We start from the raw sequence: 19786 nt of genomic DNA on the forward strand, positions 1-19786 counted from the left end.
GAGCTCATTGCCCAATGTAAAATTTTTGCCTTCCTCCTTAGACTGCACTATATTTCATTGTTCCTCGGGTAGGGTCTTGGGAAACAGTATCTGAGTGGTCCAGGTGGCCCTGAACAAATTTAAATCTTTGGCATCAGGAACTGACTGTCCCTGTACTCTCTGAGATCTTCCTGATTTATGCAAAGAGAATCAGCACTAGAGCATATTTCATGGGATGAGTATGGCCTGAAGTAAACTCCCTAGTGAAGGAAACCTCAAGTCACACACAGGTTCGGAGGGTATGATCAGCTCATCACAGTGGGATCTAAATGCTAGCAGAGCCTTCTGAGGTGAGCTTAGTCATTTAGAGGCAATTCTCCAATTTTTGCCTTTCAAAAAATTCACACTAAAAAAAAAGTTACAAATTCAGCCCTGTACTTTTGTAGACAAGGGCTGTTGGCTTATTTTTAAACTTTAATGAAATTACTAAAAGCATGAAAACGTATCAGCATCTGTAACAGCCTCTGAAATAAAGGTAGAAATTTACATGACTGCTACTCAATTTAAATACAATTTCAGTTTTTAAATAGTATTAGATAATTACCACGGAATAATATGCAACAGAATTGGACATTTTAAAGATTAGCAATCTATACTATGACTCATCTCTGTCAGGACAGGGGAGAATTGTGGCAAAGAGATCTTATTTTTCTAACTTTTATTTATTTTTTTAATGTAATAAAGCAATTCATTATCTTGAATCACAGAATTCCTTTAGGACAGTTGGAAAAATATATGCATGTAAACCTTTTATATCTTCCTGGGAGTGGTATCAAATAGAATGATTAAAGAGACATGTCTTAGTAGCTTGCTTAAGTTAAAAAAAAAATGGATATCTTCATGGTTGCATAACGAGTATCTAAAGTTCTAAAGGAATTTTAACCTTAGGGTGGATATTTATTACCTCTTTTTTTTTTAAAGGAAAGATAGAATGTCTTGAAATGAGTAGTCTAGATGCATTTCTGATTCTAAATTTTTGAGATTAAAGGTTTGCAAATCCACAGCCATTCATCTCAGTAACTCCATTTGCTTAATATGAGTCATCAACCTCAAAGGCAAGGCAACAGCCACCAGGTCAGAAAGTCTGACTTAAATACAACCTTCTTACTTTCACTGGAGTCAGACATCAAAATAACATCAGTTTGGTACATAGATACATTGTTTTACTCCAATGAGCTTTTACACCTCCACATATAATGGGTTAAGTTATAAATTTTGGAAATATATATCCCTTCAGGTAAATTATAAATGTCATTTATTCCCTATAACTGTTAGACCCATAATAATAAATTGCATTTAAAATTCTCATTGTAGTGCTACACTTATGAAAATGGATATTTGAAAACATTTGGTATGAAGACAAATAATTTTTAGTTGATTTCTCAGTTTCAGAAATTATCTAGATTTTCCAATAGAAAAATTTCTGGGAGGCCAGACCACTGCATGGGATTTTAGGGATAAAGTTCCACTGGGAGGGTCTGCAAGGACTGGTGACCTCCTGTGAGAAGCCCCTTAGCTGCAACCTTCCTACTATGGAACTGGACATAAGCAAAGGAAAGTCATGTCACCAGCCTGTAGAGTCGGGTGCGTCACCTACAAGCAACTAGAACAATGACTCAAAGTCTCATGTGGCATTCCAGTCTCTGCACCAAAAACTTTTGACTCAATTCAGCCTTGTAAGGAGTCTATTTGGTCATAGTTAAGATATTTATATCCTTTAAATATGACCAAAATCCAGATATGTATATAATTATAGTAACCACAGTAAATGCTTTAAAGTTTTTGACCTAGTTAGCATTGGTTAAATGTTACAAAATGTGAAAGTGCTATAATCACTCACCGGAGGTACTAAAAATACTTAGGAAAGGTATTGGGTATGTACAGGACAGGACATATACATACCCTCAGTCTCACACAAATCTGGTAAGCACATCCATTCAGAGATTTCAAACTTTGCTTTCAATCTGTAAAGGACTATACCATTACTCTTATCGCTTCATATTTGAAATCTATAGGCAGATATTAAAGATTCTCTTTCCTCCTCTTTCATAGTGTTGGTCCCATCCAATTTCCAATAAATATTATCCACAGATTTGGAAAAGGTTGAGAAGGCCATTTCAGTTCTCAGGGATCCTCTACAGAATCCAGTGGTAAGAGGAAGAGCCTGAGAAAATAAAATGCTTCCCTCCTGACTCTACAGAGGCTGAATCTAAAGCTGACACCAGAAGGAAGAGGACTCGACTGTCCATTCAAATACTATCTCCCACTGTGGTTTTAGTATCTTTAGAGTACATGTCCCAAAGACAGAACAGAAAAGGCTAGAGCTACTAAAGGTAGGAGGAAGGCTAGTAAGTACTTCACACACATGGACATAACTGATGGGTGTTAACTCCGTGTGAGCTGTGTGTATATATATGAGCTGCATCTATGTGTATTTCAGTGTGATGGAAAGAACCTATCTTTTCTAGGAGTGGCTGCTAAGCAAAGTTGGTAGGGATTGTAAGACACCAAAGATCTATAAATAACTGAAGTTTTACAGAACTACATATTGAGGCTCAAGGCAGTCTGAAAAATGACTAAGAGAAATGTAAAATGGACAAATGAAGTCATTACTTCAGAAGCTGGCATGTTGTTGACCTTCTAGAAAAGCTACTTCCTTCACAAAATTCAGTTACTATTTTTTGGTGCTTAAGATATTAATATTAGACTTATGGATCTAACATTCAAAGAGAAAGTGCCCACCCCTTTAATCTTACCTGTTTAGGTTGCTCTAATATTTGAAGGTATGGGCCATCTGCTAAAAACAAAAAAAACAGACTGAAATCAAAAGAATGTGAGGCTTCTCAAATTCGGTATAAAATACTAAGCAAGTAAAAAACTGAAATTATGTTTTTAAAAAGAGGTTTCAATTAAAATTTTTTTAGCTAAAATTCCACAAGGATATAATTTATCCTCCTCACTTGAATATTAAATGTATCCTTGTTTTAATAGTCTTACACCGTTAGAAAGCCATAATAAATAAACGTTTCTTGAATGGTGATGGTATACTGTACAATACAACAAAAGGCCTGATGTTTGGTAGGATGATATTAATAGCCTTCACAATCTTGTGTACTAATGCAGAATCTTAAAAATGACACAAATACCAATTAAAAGCAGCAACAACTTCCTGGACTCTATGATATTTTATTTTGCCTCACATCATTAGATTTTGACTTTCCCTCAGAGGGAATGTGCTTCCTATGAACTTTCGAGACTGAGTTGGCACCTACATGTCCAAAATACACAGATAATGGTCTCAGGCTGTCTGCTCTTCCTTACACTGCGTTTTTGGTTCTTTTCCCCTAGTTGAATCCATAAGTACTGCCTTCATTCTCTAACTGCTAGCTTCTTCCCCCACCCTCCCAAATTTAATTTGGTCTATCAGATATGGTGGACTTTTCTAATTAATCCATAGCTTTTGATGTTTGTATACAACTTTTGAACACTGTGCTCTGATAAAAACTATGTTCTAAAAAAGCACATGCATTTTGTAAAATCCTTAAAATAATTTAACTGAAGATAGGTGCATGTCAATTAATTATTATAAAACCATAAAAAAAACCCTGGTAGCTTAATCCAAATACTGATTGTATCTGACTTTGGAAACTCAAAGGAAAAGCAAAACCTCTGACAGTATAAATATAAATTTGTTCAATATGAGAAAGTCCCTAACCTCCCCATGGGGGTCTTATGTCAACAGTATAATAACCCATTGCTCTGCAATAAAGGCATATGGTGTTTCTCAATTGTTCACATGTGAATTTAAAAGTTTGGTACTAAAAAAAGAAAACTAAGGGAATACTTGTGTCCATTTCAATTTTCACTGTCTCTTAGCCTAAGTTTAAGACCTATTTTAGATAAATAAATTTATGAAGAATTAAATACCTTCAGGTTGAAATAAAAAATAAACTACTAATTTAATAGAGAAATTATTTTTATCTTAGTTTTATGATGAATCAGAATAAGGCTAGAAAACTGCAGAAAACAAATTCAAGAATTTTATAAGAAAGTCAGTTGAAAAATGACTGAATTTGAAGTGAAACATACAAACGAAAGGTAATATGGAAAGTAACTGGCCAATGTAACATAATTTAGGTAAATCATCTGTATTATCTGTATAAAATTTATCCCTGGATGTTTTAAATTACTTTTAGAAAAGTAATTGTAATTTTAAGATTCTAAAACATGGCTAGAATTTAATATTTTATAAGATAAAACCAATTAGAAAGAGAAATATTTTCACACTACTAACATATAGCTTATATGTCAATGTAACAAGTATAGTCACAAGAAAATTCCTCCTAGAATATATTATGAAGAAAGACCTCTAAGAAAGCAGTACTTGGAAGCCATAGAAAATATAGGAGAGTTTGAACACATTTACAATAAACTTCAAGTCTCTCACTTACTATTATTATTAATTACTAATTGGGTTGGCCAAAAAGTTTGTTTAGTTTTTTTCTGTAAGGTAGCATTTTGTTGTCTTTAACTTGGTTTGAAACAATTTTGTTGGGTTGTATTGCAACAGCTGTCATATCAAAGTGTATTTTAAAAAAACTTATCAAAATTGGTGAATTTTTGTGTAGCCATTTTAATATTAAAAAGGGAAGAAAATATGCAATATTTTCAGCATATTATACTTTATTATTTCAAGATCGGTAAAACCGCCACTGAAATGCAAAAACAGATTTGTGCAGTGTATGGAGAAGGTGCTATGACTAATCGAATGCGTCAAAAGCGGTTAGTGAAGTTTCATGCTGGAGATTTTTCGCTGGATGATGCACCACAGTCTGGCAGACCAGCTGAAGTTGATAGTGATTAAATCAAGACATTAACTAAGGACAATCAACATCATACCACATGGGAAGTAGCCAACATACTCAAAATGCCTAAATCAATAACCTATTGGAGAAAATGAAAAATGTGTCTTATACTTTACAGAAAAAACTAAACAAACTTTTTGGCCAACCCAATATATTTTATTTTTTAATTACAGTTGATATGAAATACTATTTTATATTAGTCACAGGTGTATCTCACTCACTATTGACTCTTGTACTTGAAGTTTTTCTATTATTTTTGCTGAATAATTAAATTTCCTTTAAAAAGGTGAAATTTCAAGATTTGGGAGTCTTATCAGTGGAGTGCGTCCAATTTTCTTTTTTAGGGAACATACGCAAAAGTTAAATCAACTAGAAAATTTAGATTTCATATGCATGTTTTTGTTTTAATGCCAATTTTCTTTTGGTTACATGTCTATCCCATGAAGTAATAACTCACTATATAGAGAAATTTAAAATACAGCACAATGTTATGGACTTAACAGCTGTACTATATCCCATAGTTTTCAACAAATACTTTAACTACTTATAGTTTTAGATTTCAAGAAATATACAAGATAAAACAGTCCGTGTGAAAATCACAGTATTGGTTTCCATAATCTTTTTACCCCTTTACAATATGAATAAAACAGCATGCATCTTGGATTATAAAAATTTGACTATGCTACTGCAACAAAAAGGGAAGAATGACAATAAAAATGATGAAGTTATAACTGGGAAATAATGTTTTCTGGTATAATTTTAAAGTTTTTCTAATATTATGACAAAATAATATCTGCACTGTGAAGCTCTGACCACAGAATATTTATTAAGATGGTTCTTTTGGCAATTTTATTTCTATCTCCATAAACCTGATGAAATAAAAACATTATGAAAGCATTTGCCTCAGGATACTTTCTGGTATCTACAAGGCATTGAATGGAACCAAATTCTTATGTTTTCAATAAAGGATTAATACCAAGAAAAATATTTTGAGCCCCAAAGTTAAAAGTTCACAGAAAACACCAAGACAGTTACTTGTTTTTCACAGGAAGCTGACCTAGAGCTTGAATTAGACAGCAGTTGATGGGATCTCAGATACGGCAGCCTACAAAGTATGTTTTGTGGGGTAAAGAGAAAAAGACTTCAGCAGTACAACTTTTGATAGTGAAGGTGAAAGTATAGCAGATGATTTTCCTCCCATGAACTCCTAGAAATAATAGAGATAAAAATGCAGAAAAACATTCTGATCTAAAAGATGAAAAGTAAGTACCAGAAAAACAAGAATAATTTTAGATGAGAATGGTAAAAATTGGATTAAGTCTTCCAATGAGGCCAAGCAAGTCTACGGTAAATCAAAGAGCTGACGTCCGCTTCAGCGATTACAAAACTCCCTGTTTTATATACAACTTCCATCATTTACTCACACTGCTTTTGAACATCCCTTAAGTCCTGTTAGTGATGGGAGGAGCCCATAAGAAAAAGCACTTACGGACATGGACAACAGCGTGGTGACTACAGGGGAGAGGCGGCTGAGTGGAGGGGGAAGAGGGTATAAGGGGGATAAAGGACAATGGGAAAAAATACATGAAAAAATAAACTTGAAAAAATTTAAAAAATAATAAAAGAGCCATCACACACAGCTTACTTATGAATCAATAAATTAAAAAAGGGAGACTAAATGAGTTGATTTTTTAAAAATCACTCGTATGAGAGTAAACAATTTGTGGTTGATGATAATTAATACAGTCATGTTAGGAGGAAGGATGATTATTATGCGTTTTATTCTACGGGTCAGAATGTAAAGCTAAAAGCTTTTTTAAAAGATGATTTTACAACTAACCTGATTTTTATGATTTTTGTACACTTGTTTCCCCAATGACTGGCAAACACAACAGGAACTCAAACAGTGTTTTTGGAATATATCTAAGGAGTTGAGACTGCCTGAGTCTGGGACAAAACAAAGAGGAGTTAAAAATAACCCAAAGACAGTAAGATTGGTCAAAAGGGAAAATCTTTATATTCAGTGAAGAAATTCCTTCTAAGCTGTCCTAGCAGATATTAGCAACAATTGTAAGTCATACAATGTGTAATGGGGGTAAAACATTTTTGTGCAAATATATTTCAAGAAAATAATATTAAAAGATTGTTTCTTAGAACATAATCACCATTTCCTTTATAGGTACATTACTGACTTTGTAAAAGAGACTACTAGCAAATCCTGAATTTAAAAAAGTAACAGCAAAACAATAGGATAGTAGAAGTGAGGAATTTTCTTACCCGTTGGCAGTGGCATCTCTTGTTGATATATTTCTGGATTAAATATTGTATGATTTAAAGAATCCAAATGAAACATCTGCAACAAAAAAATTAAAATGTTCAACCATTATTTTTCTAATATTGTATTAAACATTTGAAGTTGGTAGACCTAAAACTTAATTTCAGGAACCAAAACTAGAGCCGAATATATTTCAAATCAGGATTTTAAAAATATCTTCATGAGACCTAGCTAAATTCTCATGTGTGTGGACCTTTACATAGGGCTGGACTGTGTTTATGTGATAAAGGGATTAGAAAAGAAAGACGTAGCTATAAAGCGCAGAAGGGCAGTTTGCTTAACTTGTTTATCTTCAGGGCCCAGTCTATGTTTATCACACAGTGGATACGTAATGAACAGTTCCTGAATGAATGACCCTCATCCCCAGAATTTGTGAACACTAGCTCATAAAGCAAAAGAGATTCTGCAGATTAAAGTAAGAATCTAGAGACGGGGACATTCTTCTGGATTATCCAGATGGGCTTGATAAGAGGGATGCATGATATCAAAGTCAATAGGAGATGTGGCGATGGAGACAGCAGGTTGGCGTGATGGAAGGGGTCACAGTCACAAGCCAAGGAATGCAGGTGGCTTCTAGTAGCCCAAAAAAGCCAGGGAATGAAAGCTTCCAGAGGGAAAGCAGGCCTGCCAACACCTTGAGTTTCAACTTCTGACCTCCAGATTATAAGAGAATAACTCTGTGCTGTTTTAAGCTACTAAATTTGAGGTAATTTGTTATAGCATCAGGAGAAACATATTTTCTTCTGGGCATGAAATATATTTTGATGGAATTATATTCTATATTCATATGTTACTAATAGTTACTTATACCAAGAAAAAAACTTTCTTTCCATTAAGTTTAGTTAAGACTTTAAATTCATATTTCTGTTTGAAATGTTTGTGGACTACACAGAAACCAACCATATTTCACTTTTTATGATATGCTAGTTGGTAAGTGTTCTGGATCTGGTATTTGAAAAAATAACCAGGGTTACAATTTACTTTTTTTTTTATTACTAGGTTCTTGAACCTAGATGCCTAGTTAAATAAAGAGTTAGAAACAGTGTTTAAATAAAGAATACTTCACATTCAGTTGTGAGGTATGCAGATTTTCAGTTGAGGAATAATAAATGTGCTCTACTTCACTGCTTAAGAGTAAAGTTCATCTACGCTTTTGTTTGCTGAAAAGGAAATATAGGATTGAAAAAACATGTTATTGTAAAAATGGGCCCCACCTTACAGAGCATTCTCAAAGCAGAAAGTCTCAGGGCAGAAAAGATGACCAAGCAGAAAAAAATCTTTCCTATGGTCTTACAGGTGGTTAAAATGGTTAGTTAGAGGGCAAAAGCACCCATCTTGGGAGAGAGACACACACTCCACTTCAAAGAAGAGAGCAGCTGTGCTGTGTGCGGCTTGCCTTGTGTATTAGGTCAAAGGTGGAGAACAAATTCCAGAATATGCTGCAACACTGAGCCTATCTCACTGAAGACAAGTAAACTTCTGGAAATATGTACCATTAGGCCCGAGAGAAAGGCAAAAAACCTAAATTTCAAGTACTTTACCCCTAAAAAAAATGAAAATATCAGAACATGCCCCACATCTCTGTTGCTGATGATCACAAAAATGCCCACATAAGAAAAACTTTTGAAATGAATGTTTTTTAGCAGATTTTACTCTTGTGTGGCCTAAAGGTCTATCTCTTGTTGACAAGATTTCCTGTAAGTAAACAGGAAAGCATGGTCTAAAACCAAGAATAATGTGGATTAGACTTTGCCTTTAACTGTTAGAGACGGCACATTAAAAACGAAAGGTAAAACACAGGTTTTTGATAATATGAGTAGCCAAATGTCTTTCATTCTGTAATCAAAGAAAGTGTTCCTAGATTTATCCTATATCACCATTATTACAATAAAGTTCAAAAGGAGCATCTTAATGTAAAAAGCAATGCATACTCATTGTTTCCAAATCAATCAGAACATTATCGAGAGTAATGAGTGCTAGATATGTCTATTTCATTTTAAAAAACAATAACTAGACCCCTTAAAAGTATTTCACTTTTGGTTTGATCTTTCTGACTGATTGTTGCATGTGTAAATTTGGGAAATTCATTTTTTAGGTGGTTAACACTGAAGATAAAGTATGAAATGATTAAGAATCTTGGCCCAGGGCGTGTCCTAGAGCCTTGTGTTCCCTCTCCTCGTTTAGCCTAGCTAGTTAACATCTTCCAAATCTCAGCCTACATAGGCCTCGTTTGGAAAGTCCTCCATTACTCTGTTCTTCCACCAGGCAGCAGGGAGCAGTGCCTTTCAACATTTCCGCCCCATTCTGTACGGACTACTATTACAGTATTTACCACCATACAAAGCTATTTATGTCAGTGTCTCTCCCATTCGAGTGACAGTTTCTGAAATTCGGGTTTATGTATCACTTATGTTTGTACCCCCTCCTTAGCTATGTTCTGCTACATAATAATGCCTCAGTAAATAGCTGATGAATGAATAAAACTCAGTTTACATACTTCTTAAATCATTATATTAAAATTTTAATATTGCCATTGCAATTACTCTAGAGTCTGAAAATTGCTTTCAAATGGCTCAGCTAACATATAAATGAGTTTAAATATATAAATGTATATATAAATATAAAGCAAAATAATAATGATCAGCAAAGATTTGTTGGGCTATTTTTCTACAAGCTTTAAATTTTCCTTGTAAAAACTAGGAGAAAAAAAAATACTGGTATCTCTTCATAACTGCTAATATAATGAAGAGTTTTATGCTCCCAAAGCCCATTCACTGCTCATTAAGTTTTTGCAACACCCATTAGTGTGGGGTTAGCATTCCTTTTTTTTGCAAAGGAGAAAAGTGAGGATCAGGGGTGCTAAGTGACTCCTCAAGCTTTAAGAGCTCATTAGTAGCAACCAGCACTTACATAAATACCTTCAAATTCTGAGTCCAAAAGGTATTTTCACTATATCAATCTGCCTCCTCATTTGATGACTTTTAAATAAATATTTTGTGTTCCCCCCAAAAAGACAGGATCAAGTCACTCCTGTGAATGTGACTTTACTTAGATATAAGGTCTTTGCAAATGTAATCAGGTTAAGATGTAGTCATACTGAAGGGTGGGCCCTAAATCCAGTGACTAGTGCCTTCATATAGGAAAAGTGACAGACGTCTGGATACAGAGAAATGAGAGATACACGTGGAAGAAGGCCATGTGCGAGAGTGATAGAATTATAAGCTAAGGAATGCCAAGATTGCTGGCAACCACCAGCAGCTGGGGGAATGACATGGGACAGATTCTCCTTCAGAACTCTGAAAGTAACCAACCCTGTCGTCATCTTGATAAGAACTGTGAGAGAATTTATTTCTGTAGTTTTAAGCCACGCAGGCTGTGGTCATTTGTTACAGCAGCCCTAGGACACTAATACAGTAGTTATCATTTGACCTGCAACATATATAATTCTTATGCAGCAATGTACATGATAGCAGGGTTTAAGTTACTCATTTATAAGAAATGTCTTCTCTGACCTTACACGGAGGGACAGGGAAACTGCAAAAACAATTGAAAGAAATTTTTACCAATTTTCAGTTTGCCTGGTAGTTACTATTGTTACCTCTGTATATTTAAAAATATGAATATTTACAAAAAATTATCAGTGAGATGATATTAGAATACCTACTTGTTCATGCCCTCCCAAATAGGGATCCTCTTCTGCCATCCTGGAGCTGTGTATCAAAACAAAACAAAAGCAAACTGTGAGACTGAAATGATCCTTAAAAATTCCATCATGCACTTCAAGATGAAAGCATATGTAAATGTGGCTCTCCCCCTCGCACAACCACATCAAAATTACAACTAAATTATAGAACAACCATCACACAGAACCATCAGAAATTGAGTTGAATGGAAGTCTGACAACTACAGAATTAAAGAAACCACATCCATCCAGACTGATAGGAGGGGAGGAGGTGCAGGACTGGCTGGTCCCATATCCACATTTGATGGATAAAAATTCGGGAGGGATATCACGGGTGTGAGGAGTCCCAGCCCCGCACCAGATCCCCAGCCAAGGGCTCCAGTGCCAGAAAGATAATTCTCCAAACTTCTGGCTTCAAAAACTAGTGGGAACTGTGTCAGGGGAAGAAACTTCTGGAGTACCAAGAAGTTCTTCTTAAAGAACCCACACACGAACTTACTCTGATTCACTCCCTCCGAGCTCCAGCACCAGGGTAGCCGCTTGAATGGCACCAGTGGCATAGGGGGAGGAACTGAAGTGTCTGGCATCAAGGCAAGAGCTGCGGGACAGCTTTCTCCCAGATAGAAAGTTAGGCAAAGGCCATCATCCTTTTTCTGAACCCTCCCCCACAGAGCCACAGAGCCAGCAGGCCAGTGTCATACTGAGACTCCATCACTTGGTTAACATTGTTTGCTCTCCCTGGAGATCCCCCGAGACTCCATCCCACCCAACATATGGGCCCACCCAAACTGCTAACAGAGACTTTTCCATATGAATGTCTGGTCTTGACTCATGCTTCACAACTTCCTAAATTTTCTCAAATAAGAAATATCCAGCCTCAGTGGGCCTCCAGCCACTATACCTCTTGCTAAGGTGGCCCCAGGCCTGGCACTAGTAGCAGCCAGCCTAGATTCAGTTTCACTTTGCCTGGGAATCTCCAAGCCAAGCACAAGTAGCAGCCATCTCACATAGCTCTATAGCCCAGGAAGGGTGGCCCCGGGCAAAACGCAGGCTGGGGCTGACCTTGGCCTGCACCACACGGGAAACCGCAGAGCCTGTGCACCCAGTGACCAGCTACAGACCATGTCGGTGCACCACTACCCAATCAATTGCATAGCTGATCCTACACAGAGGGCAAAGGTTGGTGGTTAATGGTCATAGCCAGTCTTTGCAGCTGACTGGCCTGGGTAAATCCCTCTCACTGACCTGCCAATAGCAATCAAGGCTCAACTACAAAAGGAGGGTATACTCAACCCACACATAGGGCGCACCTCGAGTACACAGCTTGGATGATGGGGGAGGCTGTGCCACTGGGCCCTACAGGACACCTACTACATTAGGCCATATCACCAAGAGAGGGAGTCACCGCAGCTCTACCTAATATAGAAACAAACACAGGGAGGCTGCCAAAATGGAGACAAAGAAACAAGGCCCAAATGAAAGAACAGATCAAAACTCCAGAAAAAGAACTAAACAAAAGGGAGATAAGCAACCTATCAGATGCAGAGTTCAAAACACTGGTTATAAGGATGCTCAAGGAACTTAGTGATAGGACCTCAACAGCATAAAAAAGATCCAGTCAAAAATGAATCATACATCAATTAATGAAGAACAATTCACAGGGAGACAACAGTAGAGTAGAAGCCAAGAATCAAATCAATGATTTCGAACATAAGGAAGCAAAAAACAACCAATCAAAACACCAAGATAAAAAAAGGATCCAAAAAAGCAAGGACAGTGTAAGCAGCTTCTGGACAACTTCAAGTATTCCAACGTTTGCCTCCTAGGGGTGCCAAGAGACGAGAAAGAGCAAGAAATTAGAGATCTATTTGAAAAAAACAATGAAAGACAGTGTGGGGGAATGGTGAAGAGGCAAGGGGATTAAGAAACACAAATCGGTAGTTACAGAATAGCCATGAGGATGTAAAGTCCAGTACAGGAAATGAAGTAGCCAAAGAACTCACATGCACGACCCACGGACATGAACGATGGTGTCCGGATTGCCTGGGGGAGTGGGAGGTGCAGGTTGGACGCAGGGCAAAGGGACAACTGTGACAGTACATTCAATAAAATGTAATTAAAAAAATAAACAGGAGAAAAAATATTCCATCATGCAGGTGTAAACTGTATTATTCTAGTAAGACCATATATGACCCATTTTTTTGCTATAACTTAGCACAGTTCTTCTTTGGAATCCAAATCTAACAGCAGATGGACTGCATAATGAAAGAACTGCCATTTATGTATAGTCTAAAACCCTTACGTCAGGCTCATAACAGTGTCCTGTAGTTTGGTACAACCAACCTTCATCTTCACGATAAAAATTATGCATATTTGGATTCTCAGAGGCCATTTCTTTTTGTCACCACGTAGACTTCAAGGATTTATAGTCTTTGCTCTTTTTGTGGATCATTTTCCAAGCCTTCATGAATCCTGTGGTGGTGTTAAAACTGTCTCCAAGTTTTGTGTACGCCTCATAAGTTGAAAAGCTAAGAGGGGGCCGTCCTGCTGTAAAAGGGCCTGTTCACAGCATCATGGCACCAGGAGACATTGGCTACAGTATGCTGCGCTCTGTCCTTCAGGGCGCCCCACTGCCGCAGGCCACTTCCTGCCGCTGTCAAAATGTAGTACCCCTTTAACCACGGTTTCCCGTTCTGCAGTTTCAGTTACCTACAGTCAGAAAATTCCCAAAATGAACAATTCATAAGTTTTAAATTGTGCGCCTTTCTGAATAGCGTGATGAAATCCCCTGCCACCCCCTGCCCCATCCCAGCCAGGATGTGATTCATCCCCCGTCCAGTGTCTCCATGCTGTGCATGCCACCACCTGTTGGTCCCTTAGTACCCACTTGGCAGATCGACTGTCACAGTATCTCAGTGCTTGTGTTCACATAATCCTTGTTTTACTTAATAATGGCCCCAAAGTGCAAGTAGTGATGCTGGCAATGTGAATATGTCAAAGAGAAGTCATAAAGTGCTTCCTTTAGGGGAAAGTGTGAGTACAGTACAATAGGGTATTTTAAGAGATAGAGACCACATTCATGTAACTGTTATCACAGTATATTGTTATAATTGTTCTATTATGTCATCAGTTATTGTTGTTTTTTACCAGGCATAATTTATAAATCAAATTTTATCATTCATAAGTACGTTTAGGGGAAAAAACCATAATATATATAGGGTTTGGCATTATCCTTGGTTTCAGGCATTTATTGGGGGCGTTGGAAACCCCCATGGATGAGAGGCAAGTACTGTATAGAAATACTGTAATTTTAAAATGGTAATAAAAACACACAAAAATAAGAGCCCTTATTATTAAGGCTATAGTCTCAGATTTAATCACCTGCAGCCAGATGGGAATACATTGCAGGCCCTAGTGATCTTCTCCTGCCCAGAGGCCCTGAGAAAAATGAAGAACCTCATTGTCAGATAAAAACAGAATCTGAAATCACATATCATTTTGGATTACTTAAGAAATATCTTTATCATTATTTTAAATATAGGTTAATTATCATTTAAATTCACTAAGATCACATTTTAGATATATTACATGAAAAAATAAAAGTTAAAAAAGAAAGTTGAAAGCAAACATTAATTCCTGAGGCAAAGTTGGTTTTTTTCCTCCCCATGAAGTCTACAAAGCACTCAAAGGCACTTGAGACTGGGGCTGAAAATGTTAACTGCCCACCAAAAAATTCTTTCCCCACAGAAACAGAGTTGTAGCTGGAAGAGTGGCTGCTCTGCTAGAGTGTACCACACACCGCCTTGGAGCGACGGATGGCCATCTGATGAAGTGCTCACAAGCGGAATGTCAGAACTACTCTGTGTCACCTCCAGGTCTGGGCTTAACGTCCTTGACATGGTTTTGTTTTTTCTCTTTTCTGGTGGATAAAACCTAGACATGGAGAAGGCACAGCTACCACATAGATGATGAATGGCAGGAAGCTAATACTGGTGGTGGTGATGTGAGAAAGAAATTTCTTTGTTCTTTAATCCCGTGTATTGTTGGCAAAGCTCTTTGTTATAACAGTTTAGCCCTCACCCTAATGAATACACCATCCAACACTTCAATAAGGACAAAATCATCCAAAGAGGACCCTATTATTCAATGAAACCCTCTAGATGTCCATTAGGGCCCTGTGTGTCTGGTGAGGAGTGAGAAAGCCTCGAGAGGATTCCTAGTGGGATAGAGAATGGTGGGCAACTTCAACAAAAGGCGAAACGGCAGCTCTCAGTTCTATGGGACAAGAAGTCCATACAGATTTGCAAGAAAGTATTAGTCTAAACAAGAAATTATTGATTGAAGATTTACAAACAGCTCTAGTCAATTAAGACAAGCAGTTAAATAGGGAAAATTTGACTTCATACAATAAAGAGGAATCAAGTCATTTGGAATTAAAGAGTTTTGCCACTACCAAGTATGTGACTAGATGCGCAACTAAATTCACTGCTGTCTGTTACTTCATCTGCAAAACGAGAGAGCTTGATGGGATGGACTTTTGAAAAGGAACTCAGAATTTTACTTATCTAATAAATGCTTATTCAAAAAACAAATCACTAAATCATAATACTTTTTGTGAACTTAGATTTTTATATATACTCAGGTAGAGATCTATATTAAAGAATCATTAGCCTAATTTTCAGTTATATGGAGAAGACAAGTAAAACAGTATTACAATACAGTGGTAATACCAGTTACAACATTCTATGTGAAAAATCTTTATTCCTAGAATACCATGGGACCTCAATTTCCATCCCCCCCCCAAAAAATAAAACCACCATTTTTTGTCATTAGGTTTTCTATTAATCTGGGCTGATTATTTGAATTCTTTCAAACAATTTTAGCCCGCAGTTTTGAAAAGCAGAAATGAGGATGTTGACTTGTTAAATGTGCAGACTTGTTCAGTACCTCTATTACATTCAATATATTTATATTTTTAAACTCGGATGGTTTCCTGACCTTTGAATGCATGGATTTACTTTTTAATTTTATATTATTTTCTTACTTCTTTCTCTTTTTAAAAATTTGAAGTAGATTTAATATGAAGCAGCCCTCGCCCTAATTTAAAAAACTCAGCTAAATCTACTTTATCAGAAGTGATGCAGGGTTGTTATCATGACCACTATTGTAGTTAAAACTTTAATGAACCCAAATTGTAGGCACTAGACAAAACACCCAGGTAAGCACAGTCCTCCATCCAACAACCTCCCATGCACAAATGTGTGCTAAAAGAGTCATAGTTTTAGAGGCCCAACAGTGGCCCCACAGATACTTGAGTGATGGTTAAATCTAAACTTTTACGCACTGTGTAAGATAGTTTAAGTTCATTATGAAGAGCTGAGGTAACAGCAACTCTAGAGTGATGTCAATGTTAATTCATAACTTAAAAATAAATGTCAAAAGAAACTAGCAATTATTTGGAAAGGATGAATCACTGAGTAATATTTGCATTAACTCTAGAAGCAGGTTTAATTTCAAATTCTGAAATACCAACAAGCCTTTGGAACCGAAGGATTAGGAAAGACCAGGGAAAACCCCTTCTGCCCCCCCTGCTTCCCCAGCCCCTCCTCTCACTTTCCCTTTGCACAGCTCTGTGCTTTTGAGGAAGGACCTTGAAACAGAAAGGGACATGCTGGGTTGATTGCTGAGATGATGGCCTATACTCTTTATCTCTGTCCCCAAAGTTGAGGTTCTCAGAAAAAATTTCACGCCATTTAAAGAAAAATAGAAAATGTAGCTAGCTAGCAGTAAATAAAATATCTTGTCCGGGGAATTGCTTGTATTTTTCATATGAGAAGCATAATGTTATAACTGGCTAAGTTCTGAGTATGTGATGAGTTCACATGAAATGCCTAATGAATTATTTTCTGCACCTATGTGACAATCCCATCACTGACATCAAAGACCAGGGTAAGTAAATCTTAGTGAAGGTGGCAAGACCAAGGCCACAGGTTTGGATCATTAAGGATGGAGCTGGGGGCACGGCCCCCCTTGTAACTGGGGAAATTTCATAGAATAAGATATATTCATACTTTCTAACCAGTACCCAGTATAAAATCATATTCTTTTTATTCTATCAGATTTTATTTTTAAAACCCCCCAAAACTTTTCAAACCCATTAAAATGATTCCAAGACTCACTAATGGGTCACAATCTGAAGTTTGAAAACAGAATCTGAGTTACCATCCAGAGGGCACAGTGGGGAATCACAGAGATAAAGTGTCTCTATTTTCCAGATTATATTCAGCCGCAGCAGACACCAGTTAGGTGTAATTTTTTAAAAAGATTTTATTTATTTTTAGAGAGACAGGAAGGAAGGTAGAAAGAGAGGGAGAGAAAGATCGATGTGTGTTTGCCTCTGGCACGCCCCATATTGGGGACCTGGCCCGCAACCCAGACATGTGCCCTGACTGGGCATCAAACCAGCGACCCTTTGGTTCTTAGGCCAGTGTTCAATCCACTGAGCCATACCAGCCAGGGTCACACTTTGGTGTAATTTTAATACCTTATCTTGGAGAGCAAGAGGGTTGATATTTCAAGAAAAAGTGATTTTTCATCATTTCTCTGATGGATAATAAATTAAAAAGAGAAAAACATTCTGGAGACTCTTTCCAGAAAGGATATGTTTTTTTGAGGGAACATGCTATAAGGTATATGACGTGTACTACATATAATGTGAAGCACTCAAAGGAGAGTATCTTTTGACTCTGGCATTCCAATTCCAAGAGTTACATGAACAAGTGTGAAAAAAAATAAGTTCAACAATGTTTATTGCAGAGAAAAGGTAACAATATAAACATTCTTTGATAGCACACTGTTTATAATTATGCTACATCCGTAGTTATATATTATGTAATTGTTTAAAATAGAAATTCAGATCTATTTGTAATAACAAGGAGACTTTTACTCCCTAAGTTATACAATTCTGTGTTTCAATTTTCTAACTCAATTAAGTAATTGGAAATATACATTTTAATAGAAAAAAGAGTAAATCAAACCCAATCCAGGATTTAGAGTTTAATTCTGGCATTTTTAACAATTACAACATATGGTGAATAAAACATGAAGTATGGAATAACTCAAACATTTGTAAGTGTTACCAAAATCCTCTGCATAATAAATATAATAGAAAAAATTTAGTTTTAAAGGTTCTGTTTATTTACATCTTTCTTATGAAATATTGGCTTAGTGGTGACGAAAGAAAAGTTAATGGTGGTTTTAGTTACCTTTCTCAAAAATTGCTGATTTTTGAAAGTTTGAAAAAGAATCAATACATGTGTCCTACCATATTTAGATTTATATGAATATATTTTCCATGTATTTCCACTTTTCCATTTGTTTTCAACCCTCTATTGTTTTGTATGGGTGTAATGTGACAAACTAACATCTATAATAGCTACCTAGTAAGTACAAATACATTGTGTTTGCAGCCGGTATAAGATAAAGTCTCTGTTCACAGTGGGATGTCAATCTAATAGGGACGGCAGATACATACACAGTATTCAACCGTTAATTCATGCAAAGTTTATTAGCACAGTCAGTGATACAGAGCAAATGATGGTCATTTTATTAGCTGGCATAATAAACAATATGTTTATGATAAATTGGGAAAAGTGACTGAGACAGTAAAAGTTTTTGACATTCTGAGAAGAATCAAACATTTTTATTTATTTTTCTTTCTACATGTATGGGTCCATGGCCACATTCCCTCTTTATCCCTATCTTTATCACTACTGAATAAAATGTTTGCATTGTGCCCCTGGGGACATTTGCCAATATCCGGAGACATTTTTAGCTGTCACAACTGGGTGGGTGTTCCTACCGGCATCTAGAGTGTAGAGGTTAAAAATACTGCTAAACATTGTGTAATGCACAGGACAGCTCCTCACAATAAAGAAATATCCAACCCCAATGTCACGACAAGGATGAGAAACCCTGATGAACGCCATCACACCATGTCCAGTGCTTGGGTTCGCATGGAGAAAGGACTAAACTTGACTGACTGCCTCCCATGAGTGAGTCATGACTTACAGCTAGTGCATCTCATATTTCACTTAATTCTCACAATAATCCTGAGAAATATTGTCCCAGATGAGCAGACCGAGGTTTAGAGAGAGTACGTCACGTGCTTAGGTTGACAGAGTAATGCTGGCAAATCTGACTCCACACACTATGGTTTGTTCACTTGTCTGAGAGGCAGAAGTGATTTTACCCCTTGGATTACATATTTATTTATTTTAATACAGTGTATTGCTCAAGGTCTCCTTTAGTTTGGAGCTAGTCTACCCACAGCATAGCCTGGAAAGCAAAGCAGGACTGCGACAATGCACAAAGCTCAACTGAGTTCTTCAGACGATCAAAAATGAAGGAAAAATAGCAAACAATGGTAACTCAGTGGCCGTTGCTTTTTGTTCGATTTTGTTTTAAATATTTTCTTTAATTTCAGAGGACAGAAGGAGAATAAAGAGATTCTTTCTGAAACATGTCCATAGAAAACACCATATTCACTAATGGTATAATAAAAGTATGTATATATTTAAAACTAAGACACACTGAAATGCTCCTTGAATATTTTTCTCCCTTCATTAACTTAGCCATTTATTAAAAATACTTGAGTTTATTATGTGTTAGTAAAGACACCAAAGTATAGGGGGTGATACAGTCTCTGTACTCACGGAGCTTAGAGTTGTGGTACACGGAAAGCAATGGACAAAATTCGCAACTCCACCCAACAAAGGGAAAAATCTGTTTCTCTATCCCTTGAACCTTGAAAGGCCTGTTACTTTCTCTGACCAATGGAATGAGACAAGTGTGAATTTTAAATGT

The 19786-nt window shown here is 36.6% G+C and overlaps 1 protein-coding gene across 2 annotated transcripts in view; it reads right to left on the minus strand.

The window, feature by feature from the left end:
• Positions 1–19786, minus strand: part of NFKB1 (nuclear factor kappa B subunit 1) — a 123393-nt gene that overhangs the window by 86422 nt on the left and 17185 nt on the right. Inside the window, exons 2-4 of one of the 2 annotated variants that reach the window (XM_054591679.1) lie at positions 10904–10949; positions 7182–7257; positions 2796–2833 (exon numbers count right to left, since the gene is read on the minus strand). In XM_054591679.1, the coding sequence (XP_054447654.1) occupies positions 2796–2833; positions 7182–7257; positions 10904–10942 (153 nt within the window). In that variant the 5' untranslated portion in view covers positions 10943–10949. Of the gene's footprint in view, positions 1–2795; positions 2837–7181; positions 7258–10903; positions 10950–19786 lie in introns of both variants that reach the window. The other variant, XM_054591678.1, reaches the window with a different exon arrangement.

This window comes from Pteronotus mesoamericanus, unplaced genomic scaffold, assembly GCF_021234165.1.
Source record: "Pteronotus mesoamericanus isolate MK-2021 breed Mesoamerican mustached bat unplaced genomic scaffold, CSHL_Meso_final scaffold_232, whole genome shotgun sequence".
Taxonomy (NCBI): Eukaryota; Metazoa; Chordata; class Mammalia; order Chiroptera; family Mormoopidae; genus Pteronotus; species Pteronotus mesoamericanus.